This window comes from Coptis chinensis, chromosome 3, assembly GCF_015680905.1.
Source record: "Coptis chinensis isolate HL-2020 chromosome 3, ASM1568090v1, whole genome shotgun sequence".
In the NCBI taxonomy this organism is placed as follows: Eukaryota; Viridiplantae; Streptophyta; class Magnoliopsida; order Ranunculales; family Ranunculaceae; genus Coptis; species Coptis chinensis.
Window position 1 is genome coordinate 89,970,786 of NC_141458.1, and position 19,225 is coordinate 89,990,010.

General features: G+C 37.2%; 3 protein-coding genes across 6 annotated transcripts; 2 read left to right on the forward strand and 1 right to left on the reverse strand.

The window, feature by feature from the left end:
* Positions 1-181: 181 nt before the first annotated feature.
* Positions 182-2,285, reverse strand: LOC147511547 (uncharacterized). The gene is made up of 5 exons (XM_086603229.1): positions 1,595-2,285; positions 1,401-1,514; positions 1,216-1,326; positions 1,060-1,114; positions 182-388 (listed from the first exon to the last, which is right to left on the reverse strand). Exons 1-5 carry the CDS (start codon positions 1,878-1,880, stop codon positions 196-198), a joined length of 759 nt encoding a protein of 252 aa, XP_086459355.1. The 5' UTR covers positions 1,881-2,285; the 3' UTR covers positions 182-195.
* Positions 2,286-2,306: 21 nt separating this feature from the next.
* LOC147511548 (uncharacterized) lies at positions 2,307-8,262 on the forward strand. 3 transcript variants are annotated; one of them, XM_086603225.1, is made up of 8 exons: positions 2,307-2,755; positions 2,910-3,189; positions 4,070-4,174; positions 4,316-4,444; positions 6,271-6,320; positions 6,421-6,518; positions 6,797-7,081; positions 7,479-8,262. In XM_086603225.1, exons 1-8 carry the CDS (start codon positions 2,686-2,688, stop codon positions 7,983-7,985), a joined length of 1,524 nt encoding a protein of 507 aa, XP_086459351.1. In that variant the 5' UTR covers positions 2,307-2,685; the 3' UTR covers positions 7,986-8,262. The 3 variants fall into 3 exon arrangements, with proteins under 3 accessions (XP_086459351.1, XP_086459353.1, XP_086459354.1); XM_086603227.1 differs by lacking the exon at positions 4,070-4,174 and having other exon boundaries at positions 2,313-2,755; XM_086603228.1 differs by lacking the exon at positions 2,307-2,755 and having other exon boundaries at positions 3,049-3,189; positions 4,377-4,444.
* A 685-nt stretch (positions 8,263-8,947) lies between these two features.
* LOC147511549 (uncharacterized) lies at positions 8,948-15,024 on the forward strand. 2 transcript variants are annotated; one of them, XM_086603231.1, is made up of 4 exons: positions 8,948-9,314; positions 9,461-9,574; positions 9,662-9,732; positions 14,325-15,024. In XM_086603231.1, exons 1-4 carry the CDS (start codon positions 9,294-9,296, stop codon positions 14,566-14,568), a joined length of 450 nt encoding a protein of 149 aa, XP_086459357.1. In that variant the 5' UTR covers positions 8,948-9,293; the 3' UTR covers positions 14,569-15,024. The 2 variants fall into 2 exon arrangements, with proteins under 2 accessions (XP_086459357.1, XP_086459356.1); XM_086603230.1 differs by having other exon boundaries at positions 8,948-9,195.
* Positions 15,025-19,225: the final 4,201 nt, after the last annotated feature.

The following is a 19,225-nucleotide window of genomic DNA, read 5'->3' on the forward strand; positions in this document are numbered from 1 at the left end:
TTGAGGTAAAAAGACCACCAATCTTGTGGTAAATAGATCCTTGTGCACGGTAAGTGTAAATACCGCCTTCCAGCGGCAAGATTTTCGCCCAAGTGCACACCCATTGAGGTAAAAGAGAAGACATGGTTGTAAGACCGGATGTTACGCCTTTTAAAGTGGGAAATCATCATCCGTGGTGTGATGCATATAGATACATCAAATCGGGAGGTGTAGGCAATAGCGGGAGCTTGACTTTTCCACGAAGACAACAAAATACACGGGATTCGAAGGAAATAATTCGGCATGGCAGAACTCGCATGTGTGCATGTGTGTTATCTCGAATTGTTGAAAGTTTGGTGCGTAGATGTAGTCTCTTGCACAATTATGAGACGACCTACATGTACTTGGAACTTTTTGTTGGAGTTATCCCTCACATGAGGAGAGAAAACAGAGCTGGAGAGAAACGGGCGAATTCGGCGTTGAAATGCCGGGGCGCCAGGCCGGATGAAGCGACTTCTACCGTGGTTCGATAGACTAGGGCGACCCGGCCATAGAGGGGCGACCATTTCGATCTCGCCTTCCAAGATATCGAAGGCGCAAGGCCAAAGAGGGCGCCAAGGCCAGTCTAATTTTCGTGGGCTTTGCTACAGGATCCGCGCGAAATTTGGTTTTGGAGATAAAACCAAAAATCAAGGTTTTGGAAAACCTAACCTAACAAGTCGAAGGATTGGAATCCGGACTAAAACAAAAGAGAGAACCTTTACTGAGATACAAACCCTCAAAAAGAGATAAGAGTGATCTAGTAAGCGAGAGACCGAAAGGAGAGATTGTAATCTTCCTTCCCACTTTATTAAGAACCGGCTCTTGTGGAAGTAGGCATCATTGGCAACCACGGTAAATCTTTTGTTGTGGTTTTGTTTTTACATTACATTATTATCCATTGTTAATAGTTGTTTAGCGAGTTGGGCATGTTAGTATAGGTTGTAGTTGATATTTAGATTTTGTCCGGAGTTGAATTGTGTTCAAATACAAGTTATCTGTGTAGTGGGGGAATCGATTGGTATTGATATAATCCCCAACACTTTTCTAGTTCGATTAGAGTTGATCGATCGGGTAGAACTCACATCCTCTTGGCCTAATGACATGTTTTTGCATTAGTCTTACTGAAGTATTGAACGCTCATTGAGCGTACAGAAATGCTAGTCAACGTTAAATATTGTGAAATAGGGATCACACCTTCTATGTCACCCCTATAGCTGATGTTAGCATCACCTGGAAAACTGTTGTCATACCCATTGATGTCATCCTTCAGAGGTACAACTGTAGTTGATACATCATTGAAGTTTCCTGATAGGGAAAACATAATATATTAAAATTCAACATACAACACAATGATAAAATAGTATGTCAAAGTAGATTACCAATGTGAATGTTGAGAGCTTTCCCTCCTAAGTCCAGATTTGCAGGAAGAGATCGTTCACTAAGTCTGTCCACTTCCCATTGTATGTGCTTTTGAATCATGCCATATATTCGATCTATAGATGGAGCGGGATGCATCATGAAATATGGATGTGCAAACGCAAAATAAAGAACTGTACAATATCCGTATTCATACCTGAATGAAAACCATCCTTGGTAGAATCATTGCTAACACCAACATTCAATATACCTTTGCGGCGATGATAGTACTTCCGGTGTCCCTCTCTCTCTCGCAACCTCTGTTCCTCGGTCATTTTTTGTCTACGTTGTTTATCGCGAATGCGACTACGCTCTCTCTCAATTGCCAAATGCTCTGCACTCATATTAAGGATACGTTTCTGACGATACATACGCGCCATCTCATTTCTACGCATTTTATCAGGTTGCCCATGAAGATCAGATGGTATTACACCAGAAGACATGTTCGATACAGATAGTTTATAAACCGGAAAGGATGAAGCAAACGCCAGAAGGTGGTAGCTGCAAAATTGATAGTAGGAAAGCACGCACGAAACTCATAATTCACTACTCAAAGATATAAATTCACTACCCAAAGCAAGGAAAAGAGAGAGATATAAAGTGAAAAACTGAGACAGAAAATTTGGAATGGAAAGCAGAAAGTAATATTCAGTGTAACATAAATACATAATGGACAGTTGCACGGAGTGGAGGTGCCTTGAGAAGGAGTCGGGGATGATATCGGGGCGAATATTATATATGGAGGACAAAACACGTAATTACAGCAATAAAGTAAGGACAAAAAAGGAAAATAAAATTAATGACGCGATGAAAATACACTGTAGAGTTAGACGTTTTCTTTACTCATTGCCCCATCTCTCTGTTTCAGTATTCTTATAGTCAGTGGTATGTACTTGTTTTTCCACTTTCTTGGGGATTTGTCTTTTTTTCTTTGTACTATATATTTGATTTATAACCTATATTTCTGAGCTTGTAGTATGCAGTTTGATTTGATTTCTTATTGGAACACATAGATAGCTTTTGTAAGAGATTGAAGTTGCATATCAAGAAACTTTATTTGTACAACACTAGATTGATCTTGCATCTAATAAAATTCAAATTGCTACATTTTATGTGTTTACACTGCAGTTTTTTTTTAATCTTGCGCATACATGCACATCTAGTGTCTGATACAAAACCTTATGCTTGGTATGATATAATGATCTGAAGACCGTTGCATCATTTCGACATATTGTATTCCGCTCGTTCATGGAAGATTTTTTTGCTCGTATCTTGAGCTTGACTTCATTCATAAGGCGTCAATTTATTCATTTTATTGGTGAGTTTCTTCTTCTCTTGACTGAATAAACTGTGATCGGTATCTTCATAACCTCATAATCTTTTTCTGCTAAGGTTTATTCTTTAGTCAGTGGTGTTGTTTCTATCTAATCTTTGTGACATGCCAACCGAATTTTGTGAAAATGTTATTGCAGAAGATCTTGTGCTTACTGTTGATAGCTGCTTTCATGATTCGGCGTACTCATTTTCTGTACCTCATTCAAGATCTTCATTTCACAGTAGTGATCAATCTGTTCCGGATGGCTGTTCTGTATCTTCTTCTACACCTACTGATGCCGGACAAATCTTCCCAGTCACTGAAACAAGAATGAGAAGCCTAAAGAAAAGTTTTATTGTAAATAATAGTTCAGAAACTATCAAGACCACAAACAATCGCATCCACTGCTTTGGGGCCAGCCCTTCCATTTTTCAAGGGTATTAATTCCATGCCCTATCGTCTTAATTAATGATGATGCCCACTTTAAATGAACTGCTTTTACCTATCAAGTGGTCATTTCAGTCTTGATTTGCCGCCTTATCTTTCTGTATTATATATATATTACCTTACAGATAATGTCATTTCAGTCTTGATTTGGACTGTCGTAGCCCTCCTACATAGTGAAGGTTACATGTTTAAAAGGAAGATATGGTGTTAGATAGAATGGAATAGCAAGGCAGAGTCAATGTAGCTATACTTTTATCTGTTTACCTGCTACTTGTTTTAAGCACTGAGTTCCTTGCTGTACATTTGCTCATGTGCTGAACACTTCGAGGCATTTGTTTTTTCAAGTGATTTTTCTCCTCAATGTTGCTGGTTTCTTATTTAGATTCGTTTCGAATCATATCTATGAGTCAATTTTTCTGAAATGCCAATAAAGACCAAGTAGTCTAGGTCTTATTGTCTGAAATGGGGATGCTGTGAAACTGTCATTCATACCCAGTCTCATACTTCTAAATACAATTTGCCGTACTCTTATATTTGGATAGCTACTGGGTGACCAGTGCTGGCAGTTTTTGTTCCTAGTTCTGTGGGAACAACCCCAACAGACTTCACAACTCCAAATCATTTTGATGATACCTCCTGGATTCTATAACTTGTAATCTAGTTGCCCATGCTGCTCACTGTAAGCCGTATGGATATATGTGAAGGCTTGTAACTTTAGGTGCATCGCTGCCATCACTGGTTGCACCATGGGTTGTCAATGAATATATTTGTGTTCTGGACAATTACATCTTGAGACTCTTTGAACCTGTATTCCTAGCTACTGGCTCAAAGTTTTTCTGTTTGTTTTACTTGTTACTTATTTTGATGTAGGTTGGTGCCCCCACTATTTTGTCTCAGACTTGCGTGGAAATTGACATGTGTCTGTTGGAGATGTTTTTTCTGTCATATCAGACACATTCAGATGCAAGTCCGGAGGTGAAAAGTAAAGATTAACTTTTCAAATTGGTGTTTGAAAGTGAAAATTCTTGTGGTCTATGCTCGTTTAGATCTGTTTCAGTGCTTCAGTCATTCCTTAAATAAAAATGGGTCCAATAAAAATCTATGTTGCGTTTGTAGCCTTTTTTCTCGACTACACAAGACATTGCATGGATCATCTGATGATATTGGATGGTTGCAGCGAGCTCCAGGAGTGCCACCTGTGGAGGATGGTACAACCAGATTTATGGAGTTGCTTCAGGGCATAAGGTACGAGTATCATTAGTCTCAAATAACTGTGTTAGACCGATTAATATTAAAACGCTCTGTGAATGTCTGAGATACCAGAATTCCATGGAATTTCTTTGGTTCCTATACCCCTGTATCAGAGCATACTCACAATTTGTGTTTAATAGGTACTCATGATTACAGATAACTGATAAAGTAGGATGTCAAAATAAAACTTAATCTATTCGTTTGAGTTGATTAGACGTTTCTCTAAAATGCTGTAGAATGAAAAGAAATAATAATATTTTTGTAAAGGGGGAGTTTTAGGTTGGTATTGATATTGATGCAAGATGTCAAACTCTTGAAAGGATTCCTTGGATCTCGACCTAACGGTCCCTCGACCGACACATCAAAGGGAGAAGCCCGGAGTAGAAGAATGTGTTAAACCATAGGTGAAAGAAAGCCTACACAAGAGCCAGGACCCATAGAAGGCCCCATATAGATTCAGGTTAGGGGTTTATGACAGAGCGAATAAGTACTGAGAAGCATGTGCACATAACTCCAAACCTGAGATACTGGTTCAACCCCAGCTCGTGACTTACGGCTTTTACGCTACTACTATTGTGATGTGAGCGGCTCAAATTGGTTTGATCTTTCCTAATCATCCTGGCCGGAACTTATACACAGCACTTGTATGGAGGTTCATGCATAAAGGTTTTGAACTCTTTTCTTATCTGAATCTCAAGGATATGGATTTCACCTCCTGCGGGATCAGAAAAGTTTGTATTAAAGTTTTGATCAGTTAATAACATGGTAATTTCCCTTGCCCTAGCCATGGTATCATTCAGTCACTACCTCAAAATGAAATCGTGAGGGGCCTTTTCCGCCTACTGACAATCCTACAAACTGAATACGGTTTGTATAAGCCAGTACCACAGCTAGACCCCGGAGAGATGGCGTAGCTCGCCCCTGGATCTAGCTCCTTCGCTACAAAGCAAAGTTAAGGTTCCGATCCGAGTTGGGAACATAAGGGTGGGGGGCCGATGCCCTGGCAGGGACGATGAGACTAGGATTAGTAGGTTAGGTTTGATTCTTCAGACTCCCCTTCTCTGATAGATGCGCCTCGGGAGCTTAAATATGGAATAATTTTTCAATTGTTACTTTTTCTTATCTTAAAATCTTTTTCTTTTAGGCATGCAATGTGCATATGTGCTTTTTTCCTAAACCTTTTTTTTTTATTGGCAAGCTTGTTTTAAATGAGATCAGTAACTCTTTGATGCTGGTGGGGTTCGAGCCCCATATCTCTGGTATCATCACCCAAAGGTTTTACCGACTTTGCTAGTCGGTACCTGCTTTTTATGTGTGGGCAAACCTGTTTTTAAAGAGATTAGTAACTCAATAGTGTGTAGCGGGGTTCGAACCCCAGACCTCTATCATCACCCAAAGGTTTTACTAACTAAGCTAGAAGACACTTACAAAATGTGTGGGCAAGCCTGTTTTTAAAGAGATCAGTAACTCAATAGTGTGTAGCGGGGTTCAAACCCAGACCTCTGGTATCATCATCCAAAGGTTTTACCAACTAAGCTAGAAGGCATTTTTTTTTTTTTTCCCTGAACCTTGATCATCTTATTAATTTATTGGGCTGGAATATATGATTCTCAGGTCTTATTATAATTAATATTACTATTATTATTATATCTATTTTTGTTTTGTTTTGATAGTTAGAACTTTTCTTCCCTAAACCTCATAAATACCCTTTAATCGGTGAAGGTTGAATTGAACCTATGACCTTGGGCCTAACCTTTAAAGTCTTAACCAGTAAGCCACCGGATACCTTCTTATTGGGTTATGTTTTTCTTGATTTTCAGAAACGGGAAGCACACTCTGCCTAATTCATTTGTCTATTTGTTAATCCCAGGTAAGATCTTCATCCCCTTCATCTTATCTATGAAGACATCTTCAACATTCATTCAGTTCCCATTGCCATATAAATCAAATTTGTAACTTGTGGTTTGCAGGCCTTTTTAGCAACCTTAGCCCCTTGTATTTTGTCAACACAAAGAGGTTCTTCTCGAAGATGGGTCTTGCTTGCCATATAGCAAAAATTCACAGTGAGGTAAAAATCAACCTCTGTAACTTGACCAAAATCTTCCTCTTCATTGCCTTATTCAACTAGTTAGGATCAAAATGCATCTTTATCACCCACAGAAGTTTGTTTATTAACCTATCTGCCATTGATCTGCCAAAACATGGGTTACCGCATATCTCTAAGGACTGCACTTATGTTGAGAAAATATTCGGAATAAGGACTGCTAATGGTTTAGGTTAATTCGATCTGTGAAATTAAGAATTTTGAATTTCTGGTGTCCAAAACTTTGATTTGGACTAATGCAGGCAGCGGTCGAGCACAATGCATGGGAACTGAAGCACTACATCGAGGAGCTCTACTGGGGATCTGGAAAACATGTTATGCTACTTGGACATAGCAAAGGCGGTGTTGATGCAGCTGCCGCCTTGTCAATTTACTGGACAGAGTTGAAAGATAAGGTTGCTGGATTGGCACTGGTACAGAGCCCATACGGTGGCACTCCCATTGCATCTGATTTCCTCCGTGAAGGCCAGATAGCTGACCAGGAAACCAGGAGGGTTATGGAATTCCTGATATGCAAGTTGATCAAGGTACTCTTCACCAAGGGCTGAAATATTGATATATGTCATTGTCAGCACTGAAACAAGTAGGGCTTGATCCTAATCACATCGGCTTGAGTAAGTTGGTCTTGGTCCTGGCAAGTCGCCTGTTTTGTTGTTAACTGATCTTAAACAAAAATGAGAAGCCCAAGTTATGCACACTCAAGTCAACAGAAATTTCTTTTTTACAGATCAGATTTCTGTTGCAATAGTTGCTTACGACAAGAAGCCATGTCGAAACTAACTCAGCAAACCTGATATTTTTAAGTTATGTTGCAATAGTTGTTTCAGAAAAGCTTCATGGTTTTCATTTCAACAAGGTGGGTAGTAATTAACTTCTGTGTCATGTGTGCTGCTACATAATCTAAGTTTTCCATTTTCATTACAGGGGGACATGCGGGCCCTTGATGATCTTACGTATGAGAAGCGGAAAGAATTTATCACGAAGCACAAGCTACCTGAGCACATCCCTCTTATCTCCTTCTACTCTGAAGCAAGCACGGCACCAGGTGTTCTCGCCACTATGTCCCACATAGCCCATGCAGAACTTCCATGGCTCCCTCTTCCAAGATTTGGCATGGCGTTCTTTGATTCCATCCAAGCTAGCTACAAGGTGCCTGTAGTTATCCCACTGGCCGCTGCAATGGCTGTCTCTGCGTTACACCTTAAACTTCGATATGGGGAGAAGAGTGATGGTTTGGTAACCTGCAGGGACGCAGCTGTCCCAGGTTCAGTTTTTGTCCATCCTGATCAGAAGCTTGACCATGCTTGGACGGTTTACTCTTCAATGAAGCAAGACTTGAGTGAACCTAATGCTAGTGAGATGTGTGAAGCAATATTGACATTACTTGTTGAAATTGGGAAAATGAAGAAAGAACAAGGAAAGGGAAATTGAAAGTATTAACATACATCAAAATTAGAATTTTTTGTTGTAGTTCCGCGGAAACAAGTCCCCAAGAAGAAAATATGAAAAGATAGAGAAGTGGGACTAATCTCTGAATTATTTGGACAAGTTCTGTGTCTCTGTTGAAAGATATTCTATTATGGAACAATCCACAGAGCCCAATTCCTTCAGTCGAGGCATGTGTATCTTTCTTCTTTTCTGTCAATCATTTTTGTGGTATAATCAATCGTTGTTGCCGCAATATATGATTACTTTAAAATGGTTTAAATCTTCTTTTAGCTATTTCTGTTCCTTCGAGTACCTTTGGCTTTGGCAGCTTTGCAAAGGCCATCAACGAAGTTGGAGGCACTAAGCACAGGTTAGCTCCTATAGTCTTATTCCTCCTAATACCTTGTTGTCCACAGGTTCTTACAGTGTGCTTAACCTACAACTGCTTTTGGTGGATGTCTCGTTCTCCAAACTCCTTAAGACTTAATCCATCCTTTTCACTTTTCATCAGTATAAAAGCTAGCATGTTGGTGTTAGACCCTCTTTACAAGAGCGTCTTGGTTTCCTATATTTTTCCCTCAATAAGAAGGCCCTTGTTATTCTCCTCTAAGAACCTCATATTCTTCATGGGCAATCTGTTCAATAGATGGATCCAATCACCTAAAAACAATATATATATATATAGCTTTAAAGAGGTTAACAAAAACTTGGCATAGAATGGACAGGAAAATTATGTTTCAAAATCTCAGACTATCTGAAATTTCAAAGAGCTAGAATACCATAATGTAGATAAAAAAATTCCGAAATTTTAACTGTAACGCGTGCTCGTGTGTGTACACGTGTTAAAGTGTGGAAGTTAATTCTGTTTTAATCGTACCATTGCTTTTAACGCTTGCCACTTTTCGTTTTTAACTGAAGTAGTTAACCATGTCCAAGTTTTTAACTTGAAGTTCCACGAAAAAGAATTCAACAGAGAGAGAGAGAGAGAATGAAATGAGAAGAAGAAGACATGGTGATAGAAAGCAAATCTTCCAACATAGTGAAGAAGGTGAAACCAACAAGTACTACTCAAGGTGGGCCTTCAAAAGGGAAAGTTGTTACAGCTGTCAACAACAACAGTAATAACCAGAAGAAGAAGATTGAAACCTCTTCATCAACCAAGCAAATTGTTGACTCACAACATAAATCTGTTACAACTTTTACCAAATCTGAGGTTTTTTCTTCTTTGTGTTTTGAGATGTGTCCACTTGGTTGGCTGTTAATCTTTTGTGTTGGATTTGCTTTATTGGATATAAGCTAAGTGCTAATTCTATGCCTTATATGAAATTTAAGGTGCTCCATTGGTTAAAGTTTTGATTTTTATGATATTTCTGTTCCATTTATATCTCAATAGATCATTTTGAGTGTTTTTTTTTATCCCCTTATTTGGATGAAATTGAGTGGCTATGTGTGTGTGATTATTGTATTTGGAAATGAAGGTGAAGGATAAGACATCAACTAGTTCAACAAAAACTATTACAAAGACAGTTACGGTTAGAGCGAAGAAGAAAGTTTACACGTTGGCCGGTCAGAAGTATGATCCCCCTGAAGAGGTATAGATCATTACTTTGTTATCGATGTTTATTTATGGAATACATGATTCTTCACACTATCCTCTATTTGGCTGGATTTATTGGCAGAGAGAACCATTGAGGATATTCTATGAATCATTGTCGAAGCAAATACCATCAAGTGAGATGGCAGCATTTTGGTATGTGTCATACTGTTTCTTAGGAAATGTAATGTTTAGGAATTTATTGCTACATCTGACATCAATAATGTGTGTCTAAACTTCATGGTTGAAGCTCCGGTGGATAGCTGAGTAAGCATATAAATGCTTGTTACAGTATTATTATAGATGTTTTTCTCACTATGATAATGAGGACAAACGTGCTTCATACATGAATACACAGAGCATTATTTTCCATTGTTTTTTAATGCGAAGATTGCATAGTTACGAAGCAAAGTTTCTAGAAGCCTGTGCTCTCCTTCTGTTTTATTTCAATGCTACTGTTTTAATTTATTACTTCCATTTAATTATATTTTCAAACTACTGTTTTACTAAATCCACGTCACAATAGCTTCTGCTTGTTATTTCTTCTGTCTTCTGAAAGAACTGTTTATTTGTTTTTGCCCTAGTGCTCGAACCTCATATGTAGAGACTTCTTATACTTTAGGTGGCAATCAGGCTGAGCCAACTATTTTCATTCTATATTTTTCTTTCGAACACTTCCTTTAAATAATGTAGATGATGTGCTTTTGCTACAAAGAGCTATATCCTTCTATACTTGCGTAGGATAATTAGTTTTCTGCTAAAGATTGGGAAGATATCTGCATTTCTGCCATGTTTATCAGTCAAAAATCTTAGTTTTAGTCATTTTTCAATGTTCTACTTGGACTAGTTATTTATATTCATCAGAAAAATCCTCCTTATAAGTTTTCATAAACAACAACTGAACAACTATTTCATCCTACATTATGAAAGAGATTGGCGTCTTAGTAATTTAGATGGATATATGTATAAAGCTTGTGTGACACATTAGTAAGCCTAGGATTACAGTTTTTTAGTCAAAAAATTCTCTCTGATGGGTTCTTTCCAAGGAATGGCATATCATCTGTGACGTAAGAACCCATATCTCTTTTACTGTAGACTTTTTGGAAGTGTTAAAAGAGGCTTTACTTATTTACGAGGGATTAGGCTACTGAAAAATATGAGGCCTTCCTACGTGGTCTTTTAGAGAATTCTCCTCCCACGTACTGCTTGGATCATGCTGCAAACTGCAGCGATATGTCTAGTTTCTCAGAAAGGGCATTACAGATGTAACGTGGACATATCAATATGATGATTTTGCAGCCGAAAAAAATGTGGACATGTTGAGAAATGCCGATTTTTCGGCTTGTGAAATTTCAACCTAAATGGCGTTTCACTTTGTGGCTTGGACACTAGGTTTTAGAGTCAATAACATTAAAGTTTGAAAGCATTAGGCTAAATGTAGTTTCCCAGATGAGTGGGAATGCCTCTCAGTAGCTGGGGGAGTATGTTTAAATTTATCGGGATCTAGATGTAGACGATCACAAATTCTCAAATGTCATTGATTCAAACTCATGTCATGGGTCAGTTCTCCAATATGTAACAACATTCTTTGCAGACCCTAATTCCTGCTTCAAAATGAAGAGGATGTAGCTTTGGAGGAACCTAAGAAATGGTATCAAGTTCATCATGAAGATTGTTGTATGTCCGTGATTTATTTCTCAAGGAGCCCTTTTGAAGGAGGCAAATGGTAGTTGTTATTCTACATTCTCATGAACGCAGTGGTTTTTGTCCATCACACAAAAGTACTTAATACACTACTCTTCATAGAAAGAGCCCAACCCAAGTGCAATTTTCTGGCTCTAGTTGATTGGATAACACCGAAAGTGGGACCTTGAAGAATGAAGAGACTAATTATTAGGGCTAAAAATGGGGATGAGAGAGATAATGAAGGTGGAGATAATACTTGTTAGTTTCTTCTAGATAGTACAGATCATTGAAGAATTCTCGATATTGTTGGGAGATTTACGCCCGAAATCGTTGGCATATGTCGTTGATAATTCGATGCCAGAAATTTTGACTCTGTCAATTTTGATGCCAATACCTAAAATTGCGTATGATATCATGATATATCAGGGTGTTTTGTTCTATGGTACTCTTACAGCTTATGCGCAAATGATAGTGTACCTTTTCAAAGAAGTAAATATAACTTATAAATTGATCAGAACCTCACCGCAGACCCAATCCGGGTTTTGATTGAGTTGCCCACCTTTGTTTATTTCAGTGTCTTTAAGCTAGCGCCCGCCGGGGGGGGGGGGTATTATTATTCCACCCCATTTCTAGGTGTGTCACAACTCACAACTATGTTTCTATACGTGGGACTCCTTTCTATAATTCATGCTTGTAGAATAATTGGTGATGTGACATCAAATTGTTCCAGGTCTTTTCATGGTATCAGAGCTGTAAAATCACAAATAGATGTTCAATCCTTTAGTAATTGTTTCACCAGTGGATGTCCATTTTTGGTTGCCGCACCTCCCATTCTTCATTTAGTTTAGTCTTTTCAGTTGTCCCTAATGATCTAGGTGTTCTCAATCCAATTTCTCTCACTGTCTAGTATCTTCACATTTTTTACAGTTTGTGATGGGTAATCATTTGTGACATCTATCGTTCTCGTTTCTGATTTTGAAATCATGACCCAAGAAGAGACCTAATCTATTTTCTCTTTCTGCAGATCCTCTGGTTATTAGAGTCTTGTATCTTAGAAGAAGTATCAACTCTGATGCTCATGCCAACACATCCATAAGTAGTCTACCAAGGTCGATTCAGATTCAGTAATGAATCTTTTAGTAGTAGATGAAAAAGGCCCAAATCTCAATCTTCTTCTTCATTATGTGCAACTGTTTATAGTTTCAAAAAAGCAAACACCACCGCAATGCTATTACAACCCATCTCTTGTTTATGTATTTTTTTTTTCTTCTGGATCTGTTTTGTGATCCAGTAAGCTCTACCTACCCTCATTTTTACTAATAAAAGTTCAGTAGTCACTCACCTATGTCAAGTTTTCTCCCAGATTTTTTCTGCTCAAGTGACTTTGTCCTCTCTCTCTCTTCAAAAATGCACAATCCTTTTTTTTTTCTCCCAATCTTCATTCTGAAATATAGTAGCTTCCTAATTTAAGCACTCACCCTTCTTGTTGGTAGTAAACTAGACGGTTATTCTCCTCTTATCTTTTGTGGTGTTGCATCAGTTCCCTATAATCTACCTCCGAAACCCCACCTTTTTCATATATTCAGTGGGTTTTCGTTTCTTCGTCCTTGTCTTCTCTTCTGCTCTTTTTCTTCTTTTCTACTCTTCTCATTTGAGTTCATTTTCTTTTAAGCAGCTTAGTTTCTATTTAGTGTAGCAGACATGCTGCCGTCGCTCTCATATCAAATGCACCTGCAATGCCTCAATAGTCAATTCTTCTTCGCCTTTTTTTTAATTTTCTTCTGGTATTGTGATTGATTAATCTCTTATGTGCACATGGTTTGGGATTAAGTTTTCACTCAAGGCAACTTAGATATTGGCATTTGTTATTTCATTGGAACTTAACCAAAGAAATATAACTTCTTTCTTCGTGGAGTAATCTTATGCCCATGTTTAAAACCATGTGAACATTCATGAGTCAGCTTAAGGGGGAGTACTAGGCAATATTAATGTATGAACTTCTAGTTATATTTAGGGTTATTTTAGGTACTATGAATGTTCTACACACTAGGGTTTTTATGGCTTGGATACTACTTTGCAAGTATTTGCTATTTTTTTGTTCACATGTTTTGCTCAATCTAAAAAACCTACTTCTAAGTCCTTTAATCAACCGGAAACGAAATTAAAGATTGTGCGTTTGAAACTCCCCAGACCTTATATCGCTCAATGAAACCACAGGGGAATGTCTTAGCTTGAAAAATGTGTAAAGCTTGATTGTGCTTTCTACAACGTGGTGTGCATGACCTTGTAATTGCAGGAGATGTCTTTCAGGAATTCCAAGATGTTTGTAAGCATCTCACTACAGGCCTTGGAACAGCTGATCTTCGTCATTTGAAACATTAATTGACTTGGAAGTTGAAACGAGTTCAAGCAAATTTTTTGTATGCTAAAGACGGTATATCGAATTGAGCAAATAGACCACCAATTTGTGGATATACACCTTTTCTGTGTCCCAATGACTAGACATGTTGATTGATCGGTTTGAATATTCAACAAAAGAAAAATAGTAAAAAAGGTTAAGAAAGCAATTACTTTTCCGAAAACCAGTCACCGACTCACCGTGTCGTGTCATTGGGACATACAAAAGATCATAATTTTTTTGTTATTATACTAGCAAAATGATATATAATGTGTTCTTTCAGATACATGATAAGATTATTATGTTTTGTTTTAGAAGAAGGTAGATTTGTAGAAGTATCTGATATCCGGTGACTGATGCCTCAACGTATCTGTCACACAAATTAATAAAGTTTTTCATTTTCTGATTGAGGATGTGCAAAGAAGAAAAGTATATGTCACTTTTTGAAAAATTGTTGATAATGTTGGAACTTCACCATCATGGCATGCTTTAGTTATTTGTACTTAGACCAGCAAGTTCTCTTCTATGAAAAGAAAAGCACAGAATTGGCATGCTTCAGTTATTTGTACTTAGACCAGCAAGTTCTCTATTCTGATGTATTACTCCATGCGAGATATTTGTATATCTAGTTGCAAATTGCATCCTCAATTATTTCTACATGCAGGATGATGGAACACGGCTTGTTGTCTCCTGAACGAGCGAAGAGAGCATATGAAAGAAAGCAAAAAAGGCAGCAGCAACTGAGAATGGGAACTCCTATAAAGTCTCTGCCAAAACTTAATAGACCCGAAAGCTCGCAAAAGCCTCAAGCCTCCAAGAATGGAGACTCGAAAGGTAAAAGGAAACTCGTAAATGAAAGTGATGATGATGATGACTTTATTGTGAAGCGCAAGAAAGGCAAAGGGTAGGGGAAAAATCAATTGCCCCTTCATCAATGAGGAATGCTAGTTTTGGAGTTCATTGCTGATGACTGAATGTTGGTTTCAGTTGACCTAACTTGGAAATTCCAATAGGTAAATGTTCTTTGTCATCGACATAAACGACGACTTAACTGAACATTCCCTTTTAAGTTCTTGAGGTGAAGGAAAATTGTACTCTATGATGTATGATGTTGAGTAAAATTATGTACGAAAGAAAAAACTAAAGAGGGGGTTGCTATAGATATAATATATAGACACGAGACATATTGAGACACGAGACATACCTTTTGAGGCGTTTGTGTTTAGATGGGAGTCCAGAATGATCACTTTATGTTTTTTCATTTTTTTTTTTCTATATGTATGTAATGGAGGATATCTCATCTTTATCCTTATGTATCTATCTTTAATTATATTAATAAAATTATACTTTACGATAAAAAAAAATAGATATAATATATAGGCTGTTCTAATAGTCCTGCAAATGCTAATTACTAGCAGATAATGAACATAGTAGATTATGGCATCCGATGGTCGTCTTGGATTTCCTTCACCTCACTAAGAGATAAAGCTGAGACTAATAACTATTGGTGTGGGTGTGTATGATTATTCTTAAACTTCACCTTTCCATGTTCTAGTTCCTTTCACCATTTTAGTAAGTAGCGACCATTACGGCTTAGGGGAACTGAAACAATGGACAGTTTGGAAGAAATCATTAAACAAACTCCACCTCAGTCACTCGGTGTGTGTTGTGTGTGTTTTAACTTTTAAGAGATCATAATACATGCAAATAAATCCCTTCTTCAGTTCTTCCATAGAAGAGTAGCTACAATCTCTAAAGCACGGACGCACATATGAAAATGTTGTGTCCCGTCACGGTCAATATAGTCAGGACGTGGTCAACTAAAATTAGGACGCGGTCAAAATCTTTTAAGAAAGCAAAAAAGAAAGAAGATAAGCTAAAATAAGATAATGGCTTGAATTGTCCTTCTCCATCTATTTTAAGCTTGAATAAAAGATATCTCAAACTTTGGTAGTCTTGGAACACTGCCATTAGAAGAATTTACCATAGTTATAATTAAACATATAAGGCCTTTCAGAGAAGAAATACATTCGTAATTAAACATATGCTTATTCAAATGATAGATATTGCAAGAGCATCGGACAATGATGGATGACACCATTAGAGAAAGCAAATGGGAAGCCACAGAAACAAAACAAGTTCCAAGGTCACCTAGATGGGAAGGCGGCAACAATGATAGCTTGTGTTTTGAGAGTTAGGATTTCTAACTTATTAACACACTGGCCTTGTATACTTTTATGGGTGTGAGGGTGGGCTGCTTAAGATTAATATATATAAAATAGTATGATTTGTCAAACATTGACACCAGAAATAATAGAGAAACAAAACCCATTATTTTAGTTAGTTGGGTTGTTATAACTTGGGCCATTCTATTTATAAAACTGACCAATCATAAATTGTGTTGAAGCCTTTTTTTGAGTTTTTTTCACTGAATTAGTTTATAATGTTCCATATATTATTTAAAAAAATAGTATTATATATATTATTTAATTCTCATGTCTAGGTCGCGTCCACGTTCTATTTTTTTTGAGATATAGTTGAGTCACCGTGTCTGCGTTTGCGTTTGCGTCCGCGTCAGTGTCTGTGCAACATAGGCTACAAGTCATGGAATGGTTTTGATGAGTGTGTTGGTGGCCACAAAGTGGGGTTAGAGTATCTTTAGGAGAGAAACCAAAAAAACACCAAATTTTTGAACCAAACCAAAAACACCAAACCAAAAAAACACTAACCAACTTTAAGAGAAACATCAAATTTTCGACATCAAATGACGCGGTTTAGGATAAACCGCGCTATATAGCCCACGTGGTTTTCTCAACACTGCACACTGAAGCCCATCTTAAAAGCCCAAGCATACGCAGTTTTGGAAAAACTGTACAATGTGTCGCACATTAATTTTCTTATTTATTTTATTTCCAAATCACTTACGCGGTTTTGGCAAAACCGCGCCATAGAAGCCCAAGCCTACGTGGTGTTAGAAAAACCGCGCAGTTTTTTCAAAACTGCGTGAGAGATTTGATACAACACCAAAGCTGGAACCAAATTTTGGCGTTTGGTTTGGTGTTTTTTTGGTGTTTTCATTAACATGTGACTCTCCTGAAGATGAAAAAACACCAAAATATGTTTTTGGAAATTTGGTGTTTGATGCAGGAAAGTATCTCACCTAAAGATGCTCGTATAAACTTATAATAAATATGTTGCACACTGAAGCCCATCTTAAAAGCCCAAGCATACGCGGTTTTGGAAAAACCACACAATGTGTCGCACATTAACTTTCTTATTTATTTTCTTTCCAAATCTCTTACGCGGTTTTGGCAAAACTGTGTCATAGAAGCCCACTTAGAAGCCCAAGCCTACGCGGTGTTAGAAAAACCGCGTGAGAGATTTGATACAATACCAAAGCTGGAACCAAATTTTGGTGTTTGGTTTGGTGTTTTTTTGGTGTTTTCATTAACATGTGACTCTCCTAAAGATGAAAAACACCAAATTGTTGGAAATTTGGTGTTTGATGCAGGAAAGTATCTCACCTAAAGATGCTCTTATAAACTTATAATAAATATGTTAGGTATTATTTTGTAATTGTGATATTGAAATGTGGACTGATAAATGATAATAGGGTATATGTAAGGTACAACTATATAAGTGTATAACTCATGCTATTCCGGTGAAAAGAAAAATACAATTATTGACCATAGGCGTTGAGGCTAAAAGAGACCAGTTCGACTACTTATCTAATACTGTCTGAAAATGTTTTCCTAAATGAGACTGTGATGATGCACAAACTTTAATACTCCCACATACAGATTCTTATTAAGGCAAATAAGTCTTTAGTCAACCTTAGTCAGCAGTCAAAACAAGATGAAAGAATTCCAGCTCAGCAGAACAAGACAATATAGAACCTTCTATGTATGATTAGTGATAGTATATAAATGTAAGAAATAGAGAAGTTTGTTAATACATTCAATAATATTTTTCATTTGTCTCAAAACATATAATGGTATCGGAGCGCATAAACCGAAAGGTGTAAACCGATCCACCATTAAAACTTCAATCAAACTTTTATTTTTCATCAATTTTTTTCTTCAAATTTTTTATTCATATCAAGTCAATTTACTTTTGATTCATCTCAAATCAAGAAATTCAGATTATTTCTCAATTTTACTATCAAATTCGATCAAAACCCTAATTTCTCAATCATTATGGTGAGAACAAATCAGAATCAACAACTGTCTTCTTATGCTAATGTTCTACAATCATCTACTGAAGCTATTCCTTCTATTCAGAATCAAGAACGAGTACCTTCTATTTAGAATCAAGAACGAGTTCAATATTTAAATCACAGTCAAGAACGATTTCCTTCATCTGAAAATCAAGGTTGGATTCCTTCATCTCAAAACCCAGGTTTAAATACAATGAATCTATCAATTCCTATGGTAGTCCCACCTACAAATACTCCTTATTCGTTTCAAAACATCACAAATATGGTTTCCTTGAAACTTACAAGGCAAAACTATCTGTTATGGAAAACTGTTATCATGCCTTTCTTTATTGGATTTGATCTTGTTGGAAAAATCGAAGGAACAGAAACTTGTCCACAACATTTTATTGTTGATGATAATGGGATAACTCAGATCAATCCTCTTTATGTGAACTGGTTGAAGAAAGATCAAATGTTAATGATATGGATCAATTCCACTTTATCAGAAGAAATTTTGCCATACGTGGTTGGAGTGTCTTCATCACGTCAGTTATGGTTGCAACTAGAGAAAAGGTTGTCTACATTGTCAAGATCTCATGTTATACAGCTTAAAGCTCAACTTCAAACCTTAAAGAAGGGAACTTTTACAATGGCTGAATATTTACAGAAACTTAAGTTTCTAGCAGATAGTCTTGCTGCTTCAGGACAACCGGTTTCTGATGGTGACTTAATCTTTCATACTCTAAGAGGATTACCTAAGGAGTTTGGCCCTTTTGCAACTTCTATAAGAACCAGATCATCTAATGATCCTATCCAAGTGGATGAATTGCACAGTCTCATACTAAGTGATGAAGAACTATCCATTCAAGATATCATAAACACTTTATCACATGATTCAGTACAAGCCTTTGCAACTTTTTCTTCTAATCAATTTCGAGGAAGAGGTAATGGAAGAGGTAATTACAGAGGAAATGGAAGAGGAACCTACAATGGTAACAATAGTAGAGGCAACAACAATGGTTATCAGAATTCACCTAGTTATCATAATTCAAATGGCAACAACAGTGGTTATCAGAATACCAATGGTTATCAGAATTCCACTGGATTTCAAACTGGTTCTACCCGGTCTCAGTGTCAAATTTGTAATAAATTTGGTCATCTAGCCATTGATTGTCATAATAGGATGAATCATTCTTATGTAGGAAGAATTCCTCCCAACAAACTTGCTATGCTTACAAGTATCAGTGATTATACACCACAATTCAGCAATTCTGGTTCTCAGCACAATGGTTTTGGTTCAAAATATGGTCATGGCTCTCATTTTGTTGGTTATGTTTCACAGTATAATGGCTCTTCTAATCCTAACATGG

Coding starts and splice junctions, on each gene's coding strand:
- LOC147511547 (XM_086603229.1), bottom strand. CDS start 1,880: ATGTCTTCTGGTGTAATACCATCTGATCTTCATGGGCAACCTGATAAA. Junction 1,115..1,215: donor CTATAGGGGTGACATAGAAG/GTGTGATCCCTA, acceptor ACATGTCATTAG/GCCAAGAGGATGTGAGTTCT. Junction 389..1,059: donor TCTAATCGAACTAGAAAAGT/GTTGGGGATTAT, acceptor CCAACAAAAAGT/TCCAAGTACATGTAGGTCGT.
- LOC147511548 (XM_086603225.1), top strand. CDS start 2,686: ATGGAAGATTTTTTTGCTCGTATCTTGAGCTTGACTTCATTCATAAGG. Junction 2,756..2,909: donor TCAATTTATTCATTTTATTG/GTGAGTTTCTTC, acceptor ATGTTATTGCAG/AAGATCTTGTGCTTACTGTT. Junction 4,445..6,270: donor GAGTTGCTTCAGGGCATAAG/GTACGAGTATCA, acceptor CTTGATTTTCAG/AAACGGGAAGCACACTCTGC.
- LOC147511549 (XM_086603230.1), top strand. CDS start 8,992: ATGGTGATAGAAAGCAAATCTTCCAACATAGTGAAGAAGGTGAAACCA. Junction 9,575..9,661: donor AGTATGATCCCCCTGAAGAG/GTATAGATCATT, acceptor ATTTATTGGCAG/AGAGAACCATTGAGGATATT. Junction 9,733..14,324: donor AGTGAGATGGCAGCATTTTG/GTATGTGTCATA, acceptor TTCTACATGCAG/GATGATGGAACACGGCTTGT.